The 20,294-nt window shown below is 46.7% G+C and overlaps 1 protein-coding gene across 2 annotated transcripts; it reads left to right on the top strand.

The window, feature by feature from the left end:
• The first annotated feature begins 41 nt into the window (after positions 1–41).
• Positions 42–18,631, top strand: PTPN22 (protein tyrosine phosphatase non-receptor type 22). Of its 2 annotated transcripts, none has more exons than XM_013189768.3 (21): positions 42–429; positions 4,254–4,362; positions 5,171–5,247; positions 6,166–6,261; positions 6,674–6,712; positions 7,189–7,260; positions 7,350–7,409; positions 7,826–7,968; positions 8,448–8,514; positions 9,389–9,466; positions 10,055–10,147; positions 11,605–11,681; positions 12,544–13,268; positions 14,175–14,258; positions 14,408–14,538; positions 15,073–15,100; positions 15,507–15,587; positions 15,898–16,001; positions 16,625–16,655; positions 17,381–17,458; positions 18,293–18,631. In XM_013189768.3, exons 1-21 carry the CDS (start codon positions 283–285, stop codon positions 18,355–18,357), a joined length of 2,385 nt encoding a protein of 794 aa, XP_013045222.3. In that variant the 5' UTR covers positions 42–282; the 3' UTR covers positions 18,358–18,631. The 2 variants fall into 2 exon arrangements, with proteins under 2 accessions (XP_013045222.3, XP_013045221.3); XM_013189767.3 differs by having other exon boundaries at positions 59–429; positions 14,148–14,258.
• The last annotated feature ends 1,663 nt before the right edge of the window (positions 18,632–20,294 follow it).

Genomic DNA, 20,294 nt, shown 5'->3' with positions numbered 1-20,294 from the left:
GGGCGTCAGGGTACCCAGCTCTGGTCTCCAACTTCCGACCCTCTCTGTCACGCGGGGCGCACAGGCTCTGACTCCAGGGCGGTGCTGCTCACCCTCTCCGTGGGGGCACACGTGGAGTGCGTGTGGTTTTAAAAGGAGGCGCTACGGCCCAGGGCTGTGTGTTTTGTTTTGTTATTTGGCCACGATATCTGTTACGTACTAATTTCCTTTAAGACTTGTGATGAAGTCAGTAAACCACAGCCTGCAGCGAGTGCTCTCCGGGCTGGTGCTTTCCGCTATGACATGCACTTGACATGTCCGTTCCTGGGTTCGGCAGGCCAGTCTCGCTCTGTCTCTTGCAACATGGACCAAAGGGAAATTCTGCTGCAGAATCTGGAAAGGACCCAAAGCAAGAAGCTCAACCAAGAAGCATTTGTAGAGGAGTTTTTGGTAAGTTTGCTTAAGGCACGGTTCTGTGTTTCCATTGATTTAAAGGGAACTGCTCAGTTGCCTCTCCCCAAACAGGGACATAATTTGCATGTGTTGATTAGATTTTCTATACATTTTGCAGCAGAAAGAGATGCAGGAGTTAACTAGAGTGAAAATTAAAAAAGGCATAAAGATAGAAGAGTGATTTAATGGTTTGCATTCAAAGTAAAACTGTTTTGTTTTTTTTTTTAAATAATTAACCAAGTGCTTCCTGTTTTCTCCTTAGCGAATACATTTGTTAAGATATGGTTTCACTTTGCCTTGGTACTACAACGGGGTTATAGTAAGGAATACAGAGACAGAGCTGCTTGCTGCCTCTTCTCCCATTGCCACAGGTTACATCTGTGATGTGTTTGTTCCTGTTGGGAATCTCGAGATCCTGCCTGAGACATTTTGTTTCTCTTCTTATTTCACTAGAAATCACCCATCCTACCCCCTATACCACCCTGCAGAGTAAGCAACAGGTGTTCAGATAAATGACGTGTGGGCCTGAGGTTGTCCCGTGTCCCGTGGACATCTGGCACCTTGGCCAAGGCATGAGGGAGGCAGTGACCTGAGCAGCTGCGTCGGCTGCTTCTGCAGCCTCCAGCACTGTGCTAGGTTACGTGGAAGGGATCCAGCACCCATTTGGAATGAGTGCACATGCTCTAATGTCTGTTAGTGCTCCTGGCTCTTCCAGGAAATAAATTTCTTCTTCCATAAAAGCAAAACTAGCAAAAATTGCTGATGGCTCCCACCTTCCCCAGTGTTCTGCAGTGTCTGTCTGGTGGAGATCTGTGCAGTGCCCCAATCTGTTAGGCCTCTGCCAACTTTTGATTTGTTTGGGTGGCAGAGGCTTAGATGGCAATCCACAGTCTCCCAGATAGACCTGATAGCTGGTGACAGCTACTGATGTGTCAGCTGGAGGAAGGCTGTTCTAGCAGACTCTCTGGGCTGCTCTGAGAAGCAAAGGCGTTGATCAGCTTCAGAAGACACAGAGAAAGGCAAAACTGGTGCAGCTGTAATATCTGAGATGTCTCAAACACCAGAATAAGCACTGCCACCCAGCCACCCCACCAGATAGGGGCTGCATCAGGCAGCGAGCCCTGGGGAAGTGCGGGGGTTACTTGGCAGTCCCCATGAGATCCAGCCCTGCTCTGCCATACCAGTGAAGACTTGCACTTCAAACGCTTGGGAAAAGCTTAGTACTTGACTTCCAGGTGTCTGGGTCAGAGGGAAGTGATTAATCTGAGCCTGCAGTAACAGTCTGTTGTTCCATGGAACAAAGCACTGTCACAAGCTGCTGAATTTCCCCCTTACTGCTGGGCTGGGGTTGTACAGTGCCATGTGAGGCAGCAGGGGCGGCGAGCCTGGGTCCACATGCTAGTTCTAGCAGCCAAGTGTACAGCTAATTTTCTGACAAAAACAGCTTGTAGAAGTGGTCAGGGCAACGTTTCCTCTAGGCCTGGGAAGAAATCTTCCCCAAACAGCCCATGCTACAGGCCACTTTTGGAAGTGCAAATGCCTCAACAGGCAACTGAGACGGCTCGTGTTTCCAAGCTTGGTCGAAATGTTCAATGTTATTTCTCCATCCTACTGTTTCCTCTCTCTTTGTGTGAACAAGAACATGCACATACAAATTGTGGTGGTGTTACTGTAAATGACAGAGGTTTTTTTTGTTTGAGTGTCCTTTTTCTGTTCATGCGGTCTCACAGCCAGAGTTTGATCCCTGCTGCTCTCACTTGCTTTGTCATATATAGTCATTTCCCAATCATTTTTGTATCAGTTTATACAGGGGCGGGAGTAAGGAGATTCAGAGCTGTAGCTATGAGAGGACTGGCCCCTGTGCTGAGTGATTCCAGCTCCTTCCATGAAAGCCTACCCCTGAAGGTGGGGTGGCGCTTGAACAAGACAGAGGGAGGATGCAAATAAACACCCGAGGAACCAGCAGGGTATAGGGATGTGCACTGTGCAAAAAACATCCTGCTGCTTGCCAGCTCCCACACCTTCTGTCACACAGTACATGCCCCTTGTTCTTGATTAATAAAGACTGGACACATGGACTGTCCAAGGCCTCCTGTGCCTTCTTCCTCACTCATTCTGACCCTTTAAAAACTCAAGTTTAATACTAAAAAACAGTGACTGACTTAGAACTGAACCTGTATTTCTGTGCACAGAAATACCGTGGAAATGAGATGTACGTTGCTGTTTATACCTCTCATCTGCAGTATTGCGCAGGGGCAGCATGGCTTGGTCAAATAAGCAGAGCTACAAAGCCCTTCATCGCCTGACGCGGCCTTATGGCAAATATCATTGTTCTGCAGCTTCACACACGCAGGCCCTGCAGGGTGTCGCGTCCTGGCGATCGCTCGTCCAGAGCAGGCAAGGGAGCTTTTGGAAGAACTGGAATACAAGCGTGTGTGAGCCCCAGTGCAAAGGTCGCTGGTGGGCTGACCCCTGAGGCGGTGTATGTTGAGCACCCAAAAATCAGTGCCCTGAACTCCCACTGTTCCCCCTGTGCTGCCGTGTTAGAGCTCACTGCCTCCAACGCACTGAGACGGTGTTGCCTGCACCATCAGCACGGCACGGCCATCTCCACAGCACCAACCCATTTGACCACTGAGCTATTTTGGCTCAGCAACCCTGAGACCAGCCTGTTTTTCCTCTGCTATATGGGCAGAGCTGCTGAACCACTGTTTCCACTTCCTGTTAAAATTCACGTGGGTGACCACGAAATACGTGCAAGGCACAAGACGTTCCATCACCTTGCAGCTCAGGTGTGCCAATGGTCCCTTCCCTCTGCTTCTCACCCCTGTAGAACTTTTGTTTGTTAAGGCACCGGGTGCTGAGGGTTTTCCTTGGTTAGCCTAGTTCTCTGGGCTGCAACAACAATGTCCGAGAGGAGGTCTGTAATGGCGTGGCTCCAGAGTGGTGGAAAGTGAGAGACTTGCCCTCTGGAGTGTCAAACCATAGATACTAATTAGAGAAATGACCTTTTGTTTTAAATCAAAACCATCCCTTGTTGGTAAGAAAAGTGGCCAGGTAGACAATAAATTATGAAAGAAAGAATACAGCAAGAATGGTGCTTTCAAAGTCAATGGTCATTAACAGTGCTTGTTACTTAGGGGCTGATGTCAATGAATAAAATTCTACACTTTACAAGGAGAAATATGCTTGAACACTCCAGGAGTGCAGCAGCTTTACCCTAGAAATGAAAGAGACTAAAGATTCATATTTCTGTGGGCCTCTCCTAGGACGACTTCTCCTCCTTTCTTTGTCATCAGCACATATAACTACTTTGCTCTGATTTCTCGTGCCCCTTTTAATTGAGCATTGCTGTTTGCAGCCACAGATAGGAGCATCTCTAGTAAAGTGAGAAAAATCAATTAATTCATCTGTCCCTTCTGCTGTCGTTTATTAGAGGTAGTTTAGTATTGTTAATCCTCTTATCTGGGTGCCATTTATACTGGGAAAGGTCCCCGTGTCTCACCTGCTCATGAGGGCGATGCTTTATGTGCTATATAAATGCAGCATCTCACTTCAGAAGCCTACATGCCTGAGCCTCTTGTGGGTACTGCCTCAGCACACACTTTCCATTCTTCAGAAGTTTGTGCTGAAGCTCTTAGGTGGCTTCTGTCTCTATTCTTGCTCTGAGTACCTTGAGAAAAGCCACTCAGGAAAGAATTAATGGTGCAGATCTTACTTTGTGGTGGTGAGCCTGACCCCTAGAGACCTTCACACATGCTCTCTAGTAGCGTGTTGTATGTAGCACATCTGCTGTAACTTGTTCCATTCTTCTATCACAGAAGCTGAAAAGGCAGTCAACAAAATACAGATCGGATAAAATCTACCCTACAGCAGCATCTGAGCACCCAGAGAACATCAAGAAGAACAGATACAAAGACATCTTACCCTGTAGGTTGGAAATGGCAAATGTTGTTATTCAGCCTTTCTTTTTTTTTCCTAGCTTGACTTTGCCCTCTTCCTCCAGTATCTGCCCGCATAATTGCTTGCATGTGAACATGTCACTGACTGTCTCCTGGCCTTGAATTCAGCTGCTCAGATATAAGGCTTTGTTTCTGACTGTTTCAAAGCATGCTCTGGAAGACTTTGGCATGTATTTCCCAGAGAATGAAGAATGTCAATTCAGTAGGAAACACATCCTCTGCTGATAATCCTTGCAAACTTTCTGGGTAGCATTGCAACCAAGACCTTGTAGAGGAATGGCTTTGGACAAGGACATCTCCATGGTGTACAAAGCAGGCCACAGGCAGGAACTGCTGTGGTTTGTCATTGCTTGGTGCTGGAATTGCCAAAGCAAATTCCGTCCTGGGGCCAGAGCAGACTGTCCCTTCCATCCATTCTAGCTTGAAAAGAAACCTAAATCCACAGATCTCACGCAGGGCAATTCTAGGTTTGGCTTGCTCCATGGTAAAGGAGGACAGTCTTGCCCCGTGGTAGTGGCAGCAGCTGCAGCTCTTGCCGGCTCTGAAGGAGAGCGTGCCGGTCTGCTGCACGCACACAGGCAGTGGCAGCTCTGCGCAGGGCTTTTGTCAGTGCTGGAGGAGGCTCTGGCTGCTTGCACATCCACTTGTCGGCTCTGGAGAAGAGCTCTCTGATGCGTGTGCTCCTCCAAGGCACCTCATGCTGCAGCCCGAGGGGCCCAACTGCTAAGAGAGATGAACGCTAACTGTTGCTGCTGCTTCTGCTTTTGTGCCTGCAGTTGACCACAGCAGAGTGGAGCTGTCCCTGATCACATCAGATGCAGATTCTCATTACATCAATGCCAACTTCATCAAGGTATTGCTTCTTTCATCATGTTTTGCAGTGCAATGGTGTTTGCGGCAGCTGCTAGAGCTGCCTGGTTGACTTGTGCTGGGAGGAGCAGGCCCTGTGCCTGTGGCAGTTTCTGTGCTGTGCATGAGGATAGCTGACGTACAGAAGCCGCACGCCATCAGTGAGCCCTTTAGAACACCTCTTGTACAGAGGCACGAGACAGCAGGGCAAGGGTCACACGTGTGCCGGGACTGGGGGTGGAACACTTTGTGGCTTGCAGCCCCCGCTTCCTGCCTCTGCTGGGCGATGGTGCAAAATTGCCCGCGGCCAGAGTCGCCCAGCCTGAAACCAGCAGGCAGGCAGGAAGCCTTGCACTGCAGCACCGCCGAGACCCGCTGCAGCGGCGAGCAACGGGGCAGGTCACTGTGGGCTCAGCGACCCTTCAGGAGCTCCATGGAGCTGGGACTCACTGCGCCCAGAGCCCTTCTGTGATAGACGGAAGGTTTCCTTCGCTCTCCACCACTGTGAGTGAGGGCTCTGTGCAACGTGTCTGCAGACGGACAGACCTTCACAGGGGATCACAGTTCTCTCTTTGGCCAGCGGCCACAGGAGTGCCAGGCTGCGCTCTGCAGAGCGGGGTCAGCCGTGGGGCCGATACCTGTAGGCTCTCCCAAACGGACTGCAAGGCAGGGGGGCCCCTGGGAGCAGATCTCGCCTCAAGCCCGGCTCCCTGGCTTTGGCTTTGCCTTTGAGAAATTTTCACATCTTGGTTTCTGGTTACTTAATTTAATTCAGGTGCCTAAAATTGAACTAGATAAAAGCCCTCCTAAGTCCTTATTGGGCTCATTGGGTAGAAGTAGTATTCAGAAAGAGGGATGATTTTTATTTCCTTTAGGGAACAATGCAAGTGTGACTACATATCTGATTTGAATGCTGTTTTAGGGCGTCTATGGGCCAAGAGCATACATCGCAACCCAGGGTCCTCTCTCCACTACTGTCATTGACTTTTGGAGGATGATTTGGGAGTATGAAGTCCTGGTAAGGTGCAGATTTGTATGTCTTGTTGCTTGTTTTGTTTTAATAAATAAAAGTTGTCTGTAAAACCAGCTAGAACTCCGTTGTGGCTAAAGAGACAGCGGTAGTATCTGGGTGGTACTCAGATGTTCTGTGTGACCTGCATCCTTCCTGTGAGCCTTTCCCTCACATACGCTGAGACATGACCGCTGCTTGTGGCTGTCTGCTTTTGGGCTCCACGGGGGAAGGTCCTCGCACCTGGGCTGTGGATGATGTCCTCCTGGGTTTGATTTGCGTAATACTGTGGGACTCTGGGGAAGACAGTCCAAGTAGCTTCCTCATTGCTGATAAGTATCCCCAAACGATCAGTTTGATTTTTCTGCCTGGATAAGAAACTTGCCTCCAGGCTTTTCTAGCAAACCTTGTTTTTTTGCAGATCGTGATCATGGCTTGTATGGAGTTTGAAATGGGAAAGGTGAGTAACAAATCAGAGATCGCCCTGCCATGACAGTGACAAGGCAGGGTGGAGAGATGCAGATTTTTATTAAATCTCATTAGGGACAGTGAGTTTCCATTTAATACAAACTGTTTCCTGAGTCTCCTGCAGCAAATTCTTCGGCCATTTCTGGTAGTGTAACTGGCCTCTTTGGCAGGGGAGAACAAGCCAGACCCAAACACCCTGGCACCCGTTGTCCCCTCCCTTGCCACAAATCCCTGTGCGGAGCTGCACCCAGAGACATGGTGCTGGCAGCCAGGAATGAGCACAGGTCACCTGCGGGTGAGAGCGTCACCGGCACGAGTGTGGCCCCGAGGACTCGAGGGAAGGGAAGGGTAGAGACTGGTCAGCAGCAAGAGCTGGGCCTCCTGGCGTGAGATTTGCTGGGCAAAGACAGACAGGAGATGCTGCAGGCAGGCAGCAGGGAATAACCAGACATCTGCTTCTTGCAACAGAAAAAATGTGAGCGGTACTGGGCAGACCTGGGTGACTCCTCCCTGCAGTGTGGGCCCTTCTCCATTGCCTGTGTGAGTATAGCTGCCACTAGCACCACATCATGTGCATTGGAAACTATTGTCATCTGCAGAAAACGTGACCCTAATTTATTGTTCTGCAGGAAGCTGAAGAAAAGAAAAATGAATATGTGATCAGGACTTTAAAAGTGACCCTGAATGAAGTAAGTAGGAAAGGTAGAGGCAGGAAAAGAATCTTGGTTAGGTTTGTTATATCAATATTAAAATATGGTGCATTTTGGAGAAAATTTTACACTCCTCAGAATGCTATTTTGGATTCAGAAGTAGCTGAAGGAATTAAGAAAGTAAAAAAATAATTAACCCAAAGTTCAGTTTCTGAAGCTGTTTATTAGTTGTGGCAAATTAGATCCTGGGTAAGCGAGGTTAACTGGTAATATCAAGAACATCATAAAGTGGCAAGGTGTCCTTTGCAGCAAGAACAGCCACAAAGTGCACTGCTAACCTGCAGCCTTTGCCTACCAACACAGCAGGGAATTAGAGATGTCTGTAGCACATCAGCTTGCGCTTGCTGCGCTGACAGTTAATTCGGTCTCCTGTCAGCACTTTTCTCCTCTTGCAGGAAATCCGCACCATCCACCAATTCCACTATCAAAACTGGCCAGACCATGATGTTCCCTCTTCCATTGACCCCATTCTGGAGCTCATCTGTGAGGTTCGCTGCTACCAGCCAGACGACAGCATTCCCATCTGCATCCACTGCAGGTAGGTGAGCGCTCCCGGCTCCTCCCTGCCTTCCCCACGCTTGCTGAGCGCCCATGGGGGTGGGTGGCACAACCCGCGCAGGACTGGAGTCTCCATCCTCTCCTAGGAAGTCCTAAGGACGAACGTGTCCTCTGAGCCACTGGTATGGCTGGAGAGCAGGAGAGGAGATAGGTGACAGCAGGCCAGTGATAGCAGCTACAGTTGAGACCAAGAACACTGTGCATTCCTGGTCACCACAGGAGGAGGATGTAGGAGGCCTAGGAGTTGTGCCTTCTAGCCTGCAGCAGAGCTGTGGTCAGGTGGAAGTTTATGTGCAGCCAGGTGGAGCTGCCACCAGGAGCGGGAGGGCCGTTGTGTGAGTCTGCACTGCCCAAGGTGTGGGATGCAAGGCTGTGGGTTTTTTGAAATATTCTTGTTGGAGAATACAGCGTGCCCACCGCTACCCTCTACTAGCAACCCTGCTGTGACTCTCATTGCAGTGCTGGCTGTGGGAGAACAGGAGTCATCTGTGCAATCGACTACACCCAGAAGCTGCTGAAGGACGGAGTAGGTGTCAGTCCCGCCATGCATGCTCAAACGGCACGTGTGTAGCACCATGCGATTCCCTGTCTCTCTCCCTCGCCTTCTTCCTCCCCTTAGTCCCAGCTCTACCTCTCTCTGACTGCACGCAGGTGTATTTCAGATAATAACTGTGAATGTAAAGTCCCTGTAGCCCAACTGGCCAAATCGCTGATACCTGACAGCCAGTTTGTGTTGCTTCTCTGTCTGGGCTCTGCACCACCCATGCACTGCCTGTTGTTGGTGCTGCACTCCCTCCCTCTGCATCCTGGTGCAAATAGCCCCGATGCAGCCCGGGGTGTACAGACAGGCTGGAGACCTTCCTGCTCTCTCTCCTCCCTGTCTTGGTCTTAAGATCATTGGGCTAACCTAGGTGCTGGCCTTCAGTCTTCAATACAAGTTTACTGCCTATATTTGTCTCTCCACACTTTAGTATCAGAAATCCAGTGTTTTCAAGTTAACACCTTGCTTTACTCTGACTCTTCATTAAAAATGTATGTTTGAATGTTTTAACAGTAAGTAATCCCTGGCCTTGTGCCAGATTGCTGAGATTCTGCAAAGTGGTTATTTCCTTTATCACAGTAATCCTGAATCCCCTGATCCATGAAATCAGTATCTTGTCCTTCATGATATTCCAAGCTGTTACCAATGTTATAAAAAAGGGTATTTTCTTGGAGTGCAATGCAGGAGGGAGGAGGCAAGACAGTTCATAAAGGTGGCTTGATAAGCAGGTCCTTTGTTAAAGACTCTTGCAGTAGCAGGTCTGAATCTGGGATACTGTTCTAAACATCTAAGCATCACAACGTGGAAGCTCCTTGGAATAACTTGCCTTTAATTTTTCATCTCTTCCCTTTCTTGCAAGATTGTTCCAGTGAACTTCAGTATTTTCAGTCTGATCCAGGAGATGCGCACACAAAGACCTTCAATAGTGCAGACCAAGGTACGCTCAGGAAATTTTAACAACTGGTACTGTTAATATTTCTGTTAATACTTATTGTTAATACTTCTTAATGTTCAGTACTGTTAACTCAGTACTGAAACCTCAATAGTTCCTCAGGAGGGCTTGCAGTAAGGAAGAACAAAATGGTTGCACTGCTGGGAACTAGGCGTGTAGATGTTCTGTAAGGTCCCTTTTCTGAGCAGAAGAATCATTTTGCAGAAATGGATTTCTGACTATTTCCTTGTAGACAGCTGGAATAGCTTAGTGCTTGCAAACTCACTTACTGAATGCTTATGCTGTGAAACAAGTGTCTATCCAGGAAATAAAGCGAGAACTCTTCTCGGCTGAGACAGAATGAAGAGGAAGCTTAGTGCAGAACGGTGTTGTTTGTGCAGCTGACAACAAAACAAATACTTCAGGCTCAACCCTTTGGAAATTGTAGCTTCTACTTCTGATAACTGGTCCTGCCAACAGACCGCAAAGTGTCAGCTTCTATAAGTGGCTGATGTTTGATTTGCGTAATACATGACCATTTACAAGCAATGTGAGTGCTGGCTCTCATGTCTGTTTTATTTGTCCGTGATGCAGGAGCAGTACAAGCTGGTTTATGATGCTGTTATTGAACTCTTCAAAAGACAGATTAAAGCACTTGATGCCCAGGAAAATTCTGCTGCTTCACAGGTAAAGGTCACCAGGATAAACATACTGCCTTCTTGCAGGCTCAGGCACGCAAGCTCTAACCTAGATTCCTACTGCAGAGGTTTCCTCTGTAGACCTGAAATGAATCACCTTTTTGCCCTATTTATTCATAATTGCGTTGTAACAGAAGCCTCCAATTTATGGAGGTGCTTGTGTGGCCCCAAGTATCTTACCTGCTATTTCATTTATACAACTACATTAATTCATTTCTATATACTCTGCAAGGAAGTGTATTAAAGTTACAGAGACAGGGCCCCAGCCCAAACTGAGACTCTCTTCAAGTTAACCATGAGAATCCAGCTGTTTCCTTGATCGCACAACACTTACCACAAGAGTTGGCCTCAAGCGAGAGCTAAACTTTCTTCTGTCTCAAAACCATTATATACTTTTATAATTGTTTAATGTAATGAGTGAATAGAATATTTTCAACCTTCTCCAGCAGTGGCTGATTTTCACGTGGATGTGCTCATGAAACTTGATTTCATGGAGTACTTGCAAGCAACAGAGTGAGATAATTAGCATCACAGACTGTCTGTGGGGGAGAGTGGGCTAAAACATCTTGAGAAAACCCATGTCAAAGTCTTTCAAATCTCAAACACCTTTGAGGAAGAACGACATATTCCTGGTATAAAGTTACATAAACAGGAACATCTGAAACATCCACCGTTAATCGTTTCTTTGTTCTCCTTATTCTTCTCTGACTGCTGGCACGAACGCTGCCTTGTGCACTGCATGTGTAGCTGTTTGCAATCTTGCTGAAGTAAACAGATAGCCATTTTTAAGGCTTACAAGTTAGATAATTTTGTCAGAAGCTTTTGTGTAAAGAATTGGGAACAGGATCCTGCAATGGGACTCTGCTTCAGTTTTGCCATGGTATTTGCCAGAGATCAGTGAGAAAATAGCTGGAAAGTGCCTTTTGTATGTGTTGTGGATAGTCTGTAAGCAAAGGAGATGCAAGACTAGAATGACACAAAATGCACAAAACGGTTCAAATCCGGATGTGGTTTTGTAGCTCCTGGCCAAACCTCTTGCTAAACCTCACTGCCCTTTGAAAGCACCTCACAGAGCATGGGGGGTGGTTGTGCGCCAAAGTGTCACAAATGAAACCAGTGCCTGCACAGCCATGCTGAATGTCCGAGCGGGGTCCTAAAGTCAGAGCTCTCTGCTTAGGCTGTTTTGAAGATGTTTGGCCCAGCTGGACTGTCATTTGGCCCTTGGTAATCTGATTTCAGGAAGGTGTGAACAGAAAGAGCAGTTCAGGGGGATCTGTCCTCAGTTTTCAGCTCCAAACTGGTGTTTTCAAGATGGTATTTGTCACTCCCAAACTCCAGTAATAATTAAAAGTAGTTGGCAGAAATTCCGTCTCCTGAAATAGCATGTTTGTGTTCTTTGCATTCTTCTTCCTTACTCTGTTGTTTACTGACCTTTTCTTTCACTAGATTCAAACCAGGCATCCTGTACCCAAGCCACTTCTGACTTCAGTGGAAGATATTTATTCTCTGAGTTTACTAACCTGGTAAGGTCACAGCACAAGTATCCCGTGGGCTAGTATTTTCAGTTACCCATGTTATTTCAGGAATACATGAAATGCATATTTTGTGACACAGTTCTGTTTAAATTTTGCATTTCAATTGTCAGCAATCTCTGCAGCCTCCCTTGAGTCCCACTTTTTCTCTCACATTTGTTCCTAGTGTAATTCCTGCTCTTCTTACAGATGTGTCTCTGAGACTGAGTCTTAGCCTCTTCCCTGCATGCCAATATCTGTCCCCCTCTTTTGCCCTTCCGTCTGTTTCAAGTTGTGCTTAGAGTGTTTCACATACAAACTTAAAACACATCCAGGGCAGCATAAAAAAAAAAAGGCTAATGAACATGGAGATGAAAAACCCCTGTGCTGGTTCATCTCTGTGCTCTACCTGGAGCCACGCGCCCTGTGGGGTGTTCCTAGCTGGTGCCCATCCTTCCTCTGTGTTTGCCACACAAGTGCCTCCTGCCTAGGAATGGGGAGCCTGAGGAGCCCAGCTTCCAGACTACGGGTTCAGACTACCAGCTTCAAAGGGTGGTGAGATCCTTCCGTGGACATGTTTTGGTTTTCATGTGTGCACTTCCTGTAAATAATTTTATTTTTGAAGATAGTCTGCACTGAAGGAGCCGTTTAGCTGTGTAAAGCGGCTTCCTCTCTTCACCATTTAATGGTGTCCAAATAGGGCACCAGGGTGCATAGTCCTTTACCATGTTCATTGCTTGAGGCTAAACCAGCCTCTGCAATCTGGGGAATGTGCCTGCTCTTAGGGACAATATTGCGGGGCCTTGTTAACAGGCTAACAGAGATTTCTGAGTACTTGACATCTCTGACTTCATGCTGCTGTGCTTGATTGCAGCTCAGGGCAAGAGGACCAGAATGTGCATCAACATTTTTCTCCAGTGGTACGAAACGAAGCATCTTTGTCGTCTTTGTCTGCCAAGGGAGAGCATGGCAGCTCTGGGGGTAGAGTCCCTCCCATCAGACAGGCCATCTCCTTTGGCACTCTGAACTTCAGCAACAGCAGGAACGCAGCTGCTGCCGAGATGTGGGGCACAAGGGAAGCTCTCCAAAAACACCACAGTTTGGAGTTCAGCAGCAGGTCCTCTGGGCAGCTGCTTGTGGACCTGGAGCCGCAGAGAGCAGGAGGGAAAGGGGCTCATGGCAAAGCACCTCTGACACGGACCACATCGACCCCCTTTGTGCTGGAGCAGCACGTAGAAACCTGGGCTTGTGATGGAGCGGATGCGAAGCCCATTGTCAGTTCTCAGTCACCAAATGCCTGTTACTCAAGCTTCCAGGAGAAGCAGCAAGATGGATTTTCCCCTGTTGAGCTGAACCACTCAAGCCGAGTAGCAGAAGCCTCCCGAGGCCACAGGAACTGTGGGCAATGTCCTTATCGTTACTTCTGTTCGGCGGAAGACCCCTACTTCTCTTCACTTTCACCAGATGACCCGCTATCCCCGGAGCTGGCAGCGGGGCAGGACACACAAGGCCCTCCTTGCATGGTGGCCAGCTCCCCACCACCCAGGCCTGCATCCCACCACATTCACTACCCAAGTGCTGGGAGGACGTCCTCGCTGAGTGAGTGCTGCTGGAGCTGCTGGCTCCTGTGGGTATCGGGAGCTGGCAGGGGTGGCAAGCACAGTCCTTCGGCATCCAGCGGGGCCCTTGAGCCGCCTGCCGGGGACCAGCTGGGGAGGGCCTTGCGCAGTTTCATCCAGCCTTACATATTTCCCATAAAAACAGACGATGCTTTTAGAACAGCATGATTCTGGGTTTCACATTATACTACTGTGTCACCTTGGTACAGCTCTCACAGGGAGGCAAGGACCGATGCTGACCAATTCTTAGAGCAGGGCAATCCGAGCAGAAAGCTCCCAAAAATGGTTTTCTTTGAGGAACCAAGGCCAAAAAACAATCCTTTCTGACAAGAGCCATGCAGGGGGATGCTGGCATCCCCTTGAGACTGAGAGAACCAGGACTTCAGTTAGTGTCTGCCTAGGTCTGTCACCTTAAAATCACCTTCCCAGTCTGGGTCTGGTTTGGGCAGACATTTCTCTGTCCGCACCTTCGGCACTGCTCAGCTCTGTCCTGCTTGGGCCCGTCAGGATGCGGTGTCATGAATGTTCTCGTTATCTAGATGCTAGAGACCTTGGGAACATCACAGGAGATGCAGTACAAGCCAAGCAGCAGTGGTACTACCAGCTGAGGGATTGTCTGTGTGCTGGGGTACATGGATAATCTTCCCCTGTGCAATAGGGAGTTCTTGTTAATGCTGCTGGGAGTGTGTGCCTGGGGCATGTATCCAGCAGCAGACGAGTTGGTGCTGAGGACTGGCTGGATTTTAGGTACAGTTTACATATGTTTAGCATAATCTCTGGTGTGCAGCTGGGTTGGAGCAGTTGGTTCTCAGTGTCTTTGCAGAGGTCTGTAGTTCTCCTGTTGTGTTGTGCCATGCAGGTAATCTGACCACATCTCCTCAATTAGACATCCCGCCCCAGCCAGATGATGATGATCCTCCGCCCCTGCCTGAGCGAACCCCTGAGTCCTTCATTGTGGCTAGTGAATCGGGTAAGCGCATTTAACAGAGCAGTGACTGACACCTGCTATGAGGACCCCCGCCCTTCTCACCTTTGTGTGGGATCACAGCATATGGCAGTTGCCTTTGCTCTGGCTGCTTGGGATGAGAAATGACCTCTCTTGTGCTTAATTGTTTCTAGGAGAATTTCCTCTAGCCACTTCTGATTTTCAGCTTCCATCCAGAAATAAAAATATTGGAACCTCTTTGGAGTGGAGTGGGGAGTCTCACTCAGATGTGTTTAATGACACAGTGAGACTGAGACCATGTAAGGTAAATAAGGGACTTTTTATCTCTTCTCATTGTACTAATTTCCTTATCATGTTTCCTTCTGTGAGAAAGACCCTAGTTTTTGCAGTCTATACTTTCCGTAAATTATTTCAGGGTTCAGGACTGGAAGGAAGATATGGTCTCAGTAAGGCTCCTCCTTATAAAGATTAGTTTGCTCCAAACTTTATTTCTTTTGTCCTAAATCCCATACAAGGTAGTAAAAATATCATCCCTATTTTAGAGAAAGATAACAAAGACGGGAAGTTAGTGGTCCACTGAGGTTCACAACACCCTGTGGGACAGACAGGAACAGAACAAAATTTAGGCATCTTTTGATCATCCCATGGGTGACTTATGGCTTTGTAAAGTGAAACAATAAGGTATAAGTCTGTTTTCCATTACATGAGCATGGAGGTGTGTGGGGGAGGGTGTTTGCATGTAACATCATTTCCTCACCCTCTAAGGCTTTCTTGAGTACAAGAGAACCACATTTAGTTATGTGGAATTTCAAATACTTTCCTTGTTTTTTGTTTCCAGAGTATGAAGCTTCGGAGCTCACGATCAGGTAAAGGCTTGATGTTGAGATAAACTTTCTTTCAACGTAAGGTCTACTTTTAACCTAACTTGCTTTAATTTTTCCAGATTTAATGAATGTCTATGGGATCTTTGCTCAGTCCAACAGAAATCTTGTGTTGCTAAATACTTCTGCAACTAAATAGATATAAACAGTTCTGCAACCAAATGAAGTGGTAGTTTTATGTTTCCTAACCACCCACTGCACCACTCTCTATATCTTTATGATGATTTTCCCTGCACTCTCCTCAGGCTAAGGTTTGTCACGTCCTTTTACTGTGTGTTGTTTCCTTTGAGACAATGGAGATGTGCAGGTTAGAGTGCTGTGGCCCTCTTGGTGAAGAGATATATATGTTTTTAAAGGCAGTTATCCAAACCTTCTGTCTTTTCTTTCTCAGAGACAAACCCGGATCGCTCTAACTCTCCTCCCCCGCTTCCTGAAAGAACCCCAGAGTCGTTTGTTCTTGCTGATACAGCAAGTAAGTGACAAGTTATTTTCTCGACATGTAACTGAGATTTTATACTTACACCTAATCCTGTAGATACCTGAGGTGATAGTGGCCCACTTATTCAAAATATTACCAATGTACTTAAATGTAGGAGAGTTCAGCAGGCAGGTAAGTAAGTTAGGTTCTTTTTTACTAAAAGAAGTAAATGTAACCAGGGAATACGCTGGAAATTTCTGCAGTTGCTGCATTAGAGGAAACAATAAGCAGCAACAAAGCACTTAGAAAAAAAGCGAGAGGATTCATTAATCACCACTGGAAATGTTCTGGTATATGTTCCCAGGTATGCAGCCTGCTCCAAGAAATTCTACTAGTTCTCTGGGTTTGAGCAACAATGCTTCTGAAGCATCATCAAAAGAGCCTGTGAAATGCTTTAGGAGAAGCAAGGTAAAATAAATAAATAAATAAATAAAAAATCACATAACAGTTATAGAAAAAGGAGAGGGTGAGAAGAGATCATTCTGGCTATAGCTATTGTTACTTTCTTACTGCTAACCTTGGGAAAATAACATTCTTTGAGACCATTCTCTTCTATTTTGTGCACAGAAACAAGGCTAGTAAAAATATTCTGTTGTAGAACTGTAGAGAGAACTGGCGTGCAGGAGGAACACAGTCACGTCTGTGTGAATGTTTATGCCTCAGCACTCTGTTCACCCGAAGTGCTAATTCCTCTTGGAAAAATTTGCTTGAGTGGAGTCTGAATTCCCATGTAGGACAGACTCTGTTCATCACCGTGGCTCTAGTTAATTATGCTCTTAAGCAATTGTACTTTGAGATGTTATGGTTGAACAGAAAAGCATTTGAGGAAAACGGCAAGAATAAAAACTGGAGGCTTTACTGTTAGTTAGAAAAAAGCGAGAGACAAAGTGAAAGGCAGGAATCTGAAGTCTCAGATGCTAGACAAGATGCTTTTTATGAGATGTGTTATATATACATTTATCATAATAGCTGCTACAATTGCTTGCTACATTTTTTTCACAGTAGCTGCTACCTTTTTTTTTTTTTTCCAGAGTTTGAAAATACTGAAAAACGTGAGAAAAAGTAAGTCTTTCAGACTAATGTGCATCTTCCTGATGGCTTTAAGCAAATATATAAAGATATATCTGGAATTTTTCAAGCACGGGCACTTGTCAAATGTGAAACTCCCTGCATATCTGCTTACTTGGGCATAGAACATTTATGACTGCACTTGCTAGTTGAGTGCCATTTCATCTGGACAGTAATAGTGTTTGTAGGAGTAGCATAATGATGCTGCAGTGCCCTTTGGTTACCTGAGGGGCAGTTCCAGTGTATACAAATTACAAATTCTTCAGGTCATTCAAACCAGTGGGACAAATACTTTCAAAATGCAGGAAAGAGGTGTTGATGGGAATATGATCAACTTGAGTCCCATCCTGGATTCTGCCCTATTTGGAGCAAAAAGAATGAGTTTCTCATTAAGTTCCCTTTGATCTAAAATTAAATGTTTATCTTGAAAATAGGACTGCGAAAAACTGTTTAAAGCACTTCTGAGCCAACGTTTTCCCAGTGGATTTTATTGCAGTAGTACATTCACTCCCTGCTATGAGCAAATAATGTCGTTAAGACTGTGTGGCTTTCAAGCTCTGGCAGTGTGGAAAGTACTTATCTTCATCTTATGCTGAAATAACATCTGTGCCAAGTGTGGTTGTACATGTGGAAGTACGTGTTTCCCCATGGATGTGTAGAAACCTAGTTTTTCAGGGAATTACGATGGTCACTGTGTCAGTATAATTTTGTATTTCTAGGCATCTGTAGTCCATCTTCACTGACAAAACCATCAGAATCTGCCCCGTCAAACCATCTGAGCTCTTTCCTTAATTTTGGTATGTTTTTCTCTTTGCATTTTGGAATAGGAGGTACCCGTTTTTTGAAAGTCTAAGTGCAGGTACCAGGCTGAATGTTAACTCTCAAATGAAGCGATACCCCAAAATAGCATGAAACTGTTTCATGCCTACATAATTTAATGTACCTGTATCCTGTCTGTACTTTTAAAAACATTTCATCTGTTATTGCAGCAATTATCTAACATTCTATCTGTAGAACATGCACAAGAAATACATCTTTGGATTTGTGCAAAACTGTGCTGCCATCTTATTGCAAAATTACAAATAATGCTTATTTTTTAAACATTTACGGCTTTATTCACAATCTGTTTAAGGAACAGGTAGGGTGGAAAACACAGACCCTGAAACCTGCCCTGAAAAATATTTCTCAATGTGTGAGATGCCTTAGCCTTTATGTAGCAGCAGAGACAGCAGAAGACATATACAAAGCTGTACCATTTCCATTAGGCTGCTGTCTAATGTTGTATAATATGGTGGAGGAGAAACACAGTTTTCCATTTTAAATTCTTCTACTTTAGAGAAGTCTTCTGTCAGACTAGGCATAAGATCTAGTTACGTTCTTGATATTCATATTGTAATGGGAGTATGTGTGGATATATACAACGATAGACTGTATTCGCATAGTTTTTGCACCAGTTGACTTACAACTACAGGCTGTTGCTTCAAGTCGACTGTATCTTAAATTTTGGGAAAGCTGAAATTACAAGTATTTTCAAATACCGTATTATTTTAGGGAATTATATGATCAACATCAATAACATACTGAATTTGCACTAAAAATAATAAAAAAAAAACAACACAATTTCTTTGCAGGCTTTGCAAGTCGATTTTCAAAACCAAAAGGACCAAGAAATCCACCACCAGCATGGAATATTTAGATTTGGTGTTACAGATTTGTGAATACCTTCTGCTATGCCTTGAGTGCTCATCCCAGTAAGGTTTCCATCAAAATAAATACATCAAAAGGTGTTGCATGATATATTGCAGATGAAGCACTACTTGCACATTCTTCATGAACTAAAGTTTTAATGTAAAGAAGAACAGGTAAACACGAGCAGCTAGGCACTTTCAGTTAATTTATAACAGGATGGAAATTAAAACCGGGAATAGATATTTTATAATAAATAGTGACATTTTTATTGTGTTTTGGAACCTATTCACTTCAAAATGATGTATTTAAGCTTTCTGAAACAAAACACTGTACATTGGGAATAGATTCCAGGGAGGACTGTTGACTGAAGGGACATCCAATTTGGTCCAAGTACAGACCGGACCAAATCAAAACAAGAAGCTGGAGATCCTGCCAACATAGCATCTGTGTTACTGCAATCACGTGCAGTTTTATTGTAATCAAACACCTGCATTTCCTTATACGTTTACATAAGTTGAATGAACAGAGAATTAGCATCTCAAATTTTAGAAAGAAATTATCTTTCAGTTAATTGAATGTTTTGTTTTTCCATCTGAGTGAATCCAGGTATTTTTTTCTAGATTTTTGGTTAACAAGTCTCAGATGCTGATGGGTCATACAGCAACTGAGCTCGTGTAGCAAGCTGCACAATTAGCTGACCCGACCGTCCTCACTGTATGAAACAAACCAAAAAAACGCAGCAAGGGAAATGTCGATGCCTCCGAGGCGATGCTGTGTGTAAGGACGTGTGACCTTTTAGCACAGACAAACGGTGTGTAAGGACGTGTGACCCTCCAGCAGACACACGGTTGTAAGGACGTGTGACCCTCCAGCAGACACGCGGTGTGTAAGGACGTGTGACCCTCCAGCAGACACACGGTGTGTAAGGGTGTGACCCTCCAGCAGACACACAGTGTGTAAGGACGTGTGACCCTCCAGCAGACACGCGGTGTGTAAGGACGTGTGACCCTCCAGCAGACACACAGTGTGTAAGGACGTGTGACCCTCCAGCACATACACAGTGTGTAAGGACGTGTGACCCTCCAGCAGACACGCGGTGTGTAAGGACGTGTGACCCTCCAGCAGACACACAGTGTGTAAGGACGTGTGACCCTCCAGCACATACACAGTGTGTAAGGACGTGTGACCCTCCAGCAGACACGCGGTGTGTAAGGACGTGTGACCCTCCAGCAGACACACAGTGTGTAAGGACGTGTGACCCTCCAGCACATACACAGTGTGTAAGGACGTGTGACCCTCCAGCAGACACACGGTCGTGTGACCTTTTAGCACAGACACACAGTGTGTAAGGACGTGTGACCCTCCAGCAGACACACAGTGTGTAAGGACGTGTGACCCCCAGCACATACACAGTGTGTAAGGACGTGTGACCCTTCAGCACGGACACACGCGTGTGACCCTCCAGCAGACACGCGGTTGTAAGGACGCCCTCCAGCAGACACACAGTGTGTAAGGACGTGTGACCCTCCAGCAGACACGCGGTGTGTAACTCCCTCCAGCAGACACGCGGTGTGTAAGGACGTGTGACCCTCCAGCATCCACGTTTCTGGGATCCGTGCGGTTCCCTGGCGCAGTCCCTGCGCCCCCCGAGGCGGCCGCGGAGCGCCGCGGAACGCAGGAACTCCCAGTCCACGTCGGGGACGCGCAACCCGCGGAGCGCCCCGTGACACAAGCAAACGAAGTGCGCTGATGCGGCGCCTGACGCGACCTGCGCGAGCCGAGTTTATTCCCGACCCCCACGGGCCCCGCCTCGCGCCGCCACCCTCGATGCGCGGCCCCGCCCCCTCCCGCCGCCCGTTGCGGCCGTTGGCTCGGCGGCGGGCACGTGACCGGCCCCCGTGCCGCCCTCCTCGGCCGGCCGAACCGCGGCCCGCGCCTGCGCGC

Source organism: Anser cygnoides, chromosome 25, assembly GCF_040182565.1.
Source record: "Anser cygnoides isolate HZ-2024a breed goose chromosome 25, Taihu_goose_T2T_genome, whole genome shotgun sequence".
Lineage (NCBI taxonomy): Eukaryota > Metazoa > Chordata > Aves > Anseriformes > Anatidae > Anser > Anser cygnoides.
This window is presented reverse-complemented; position numbering and strand designations above follow the sequence as displayed.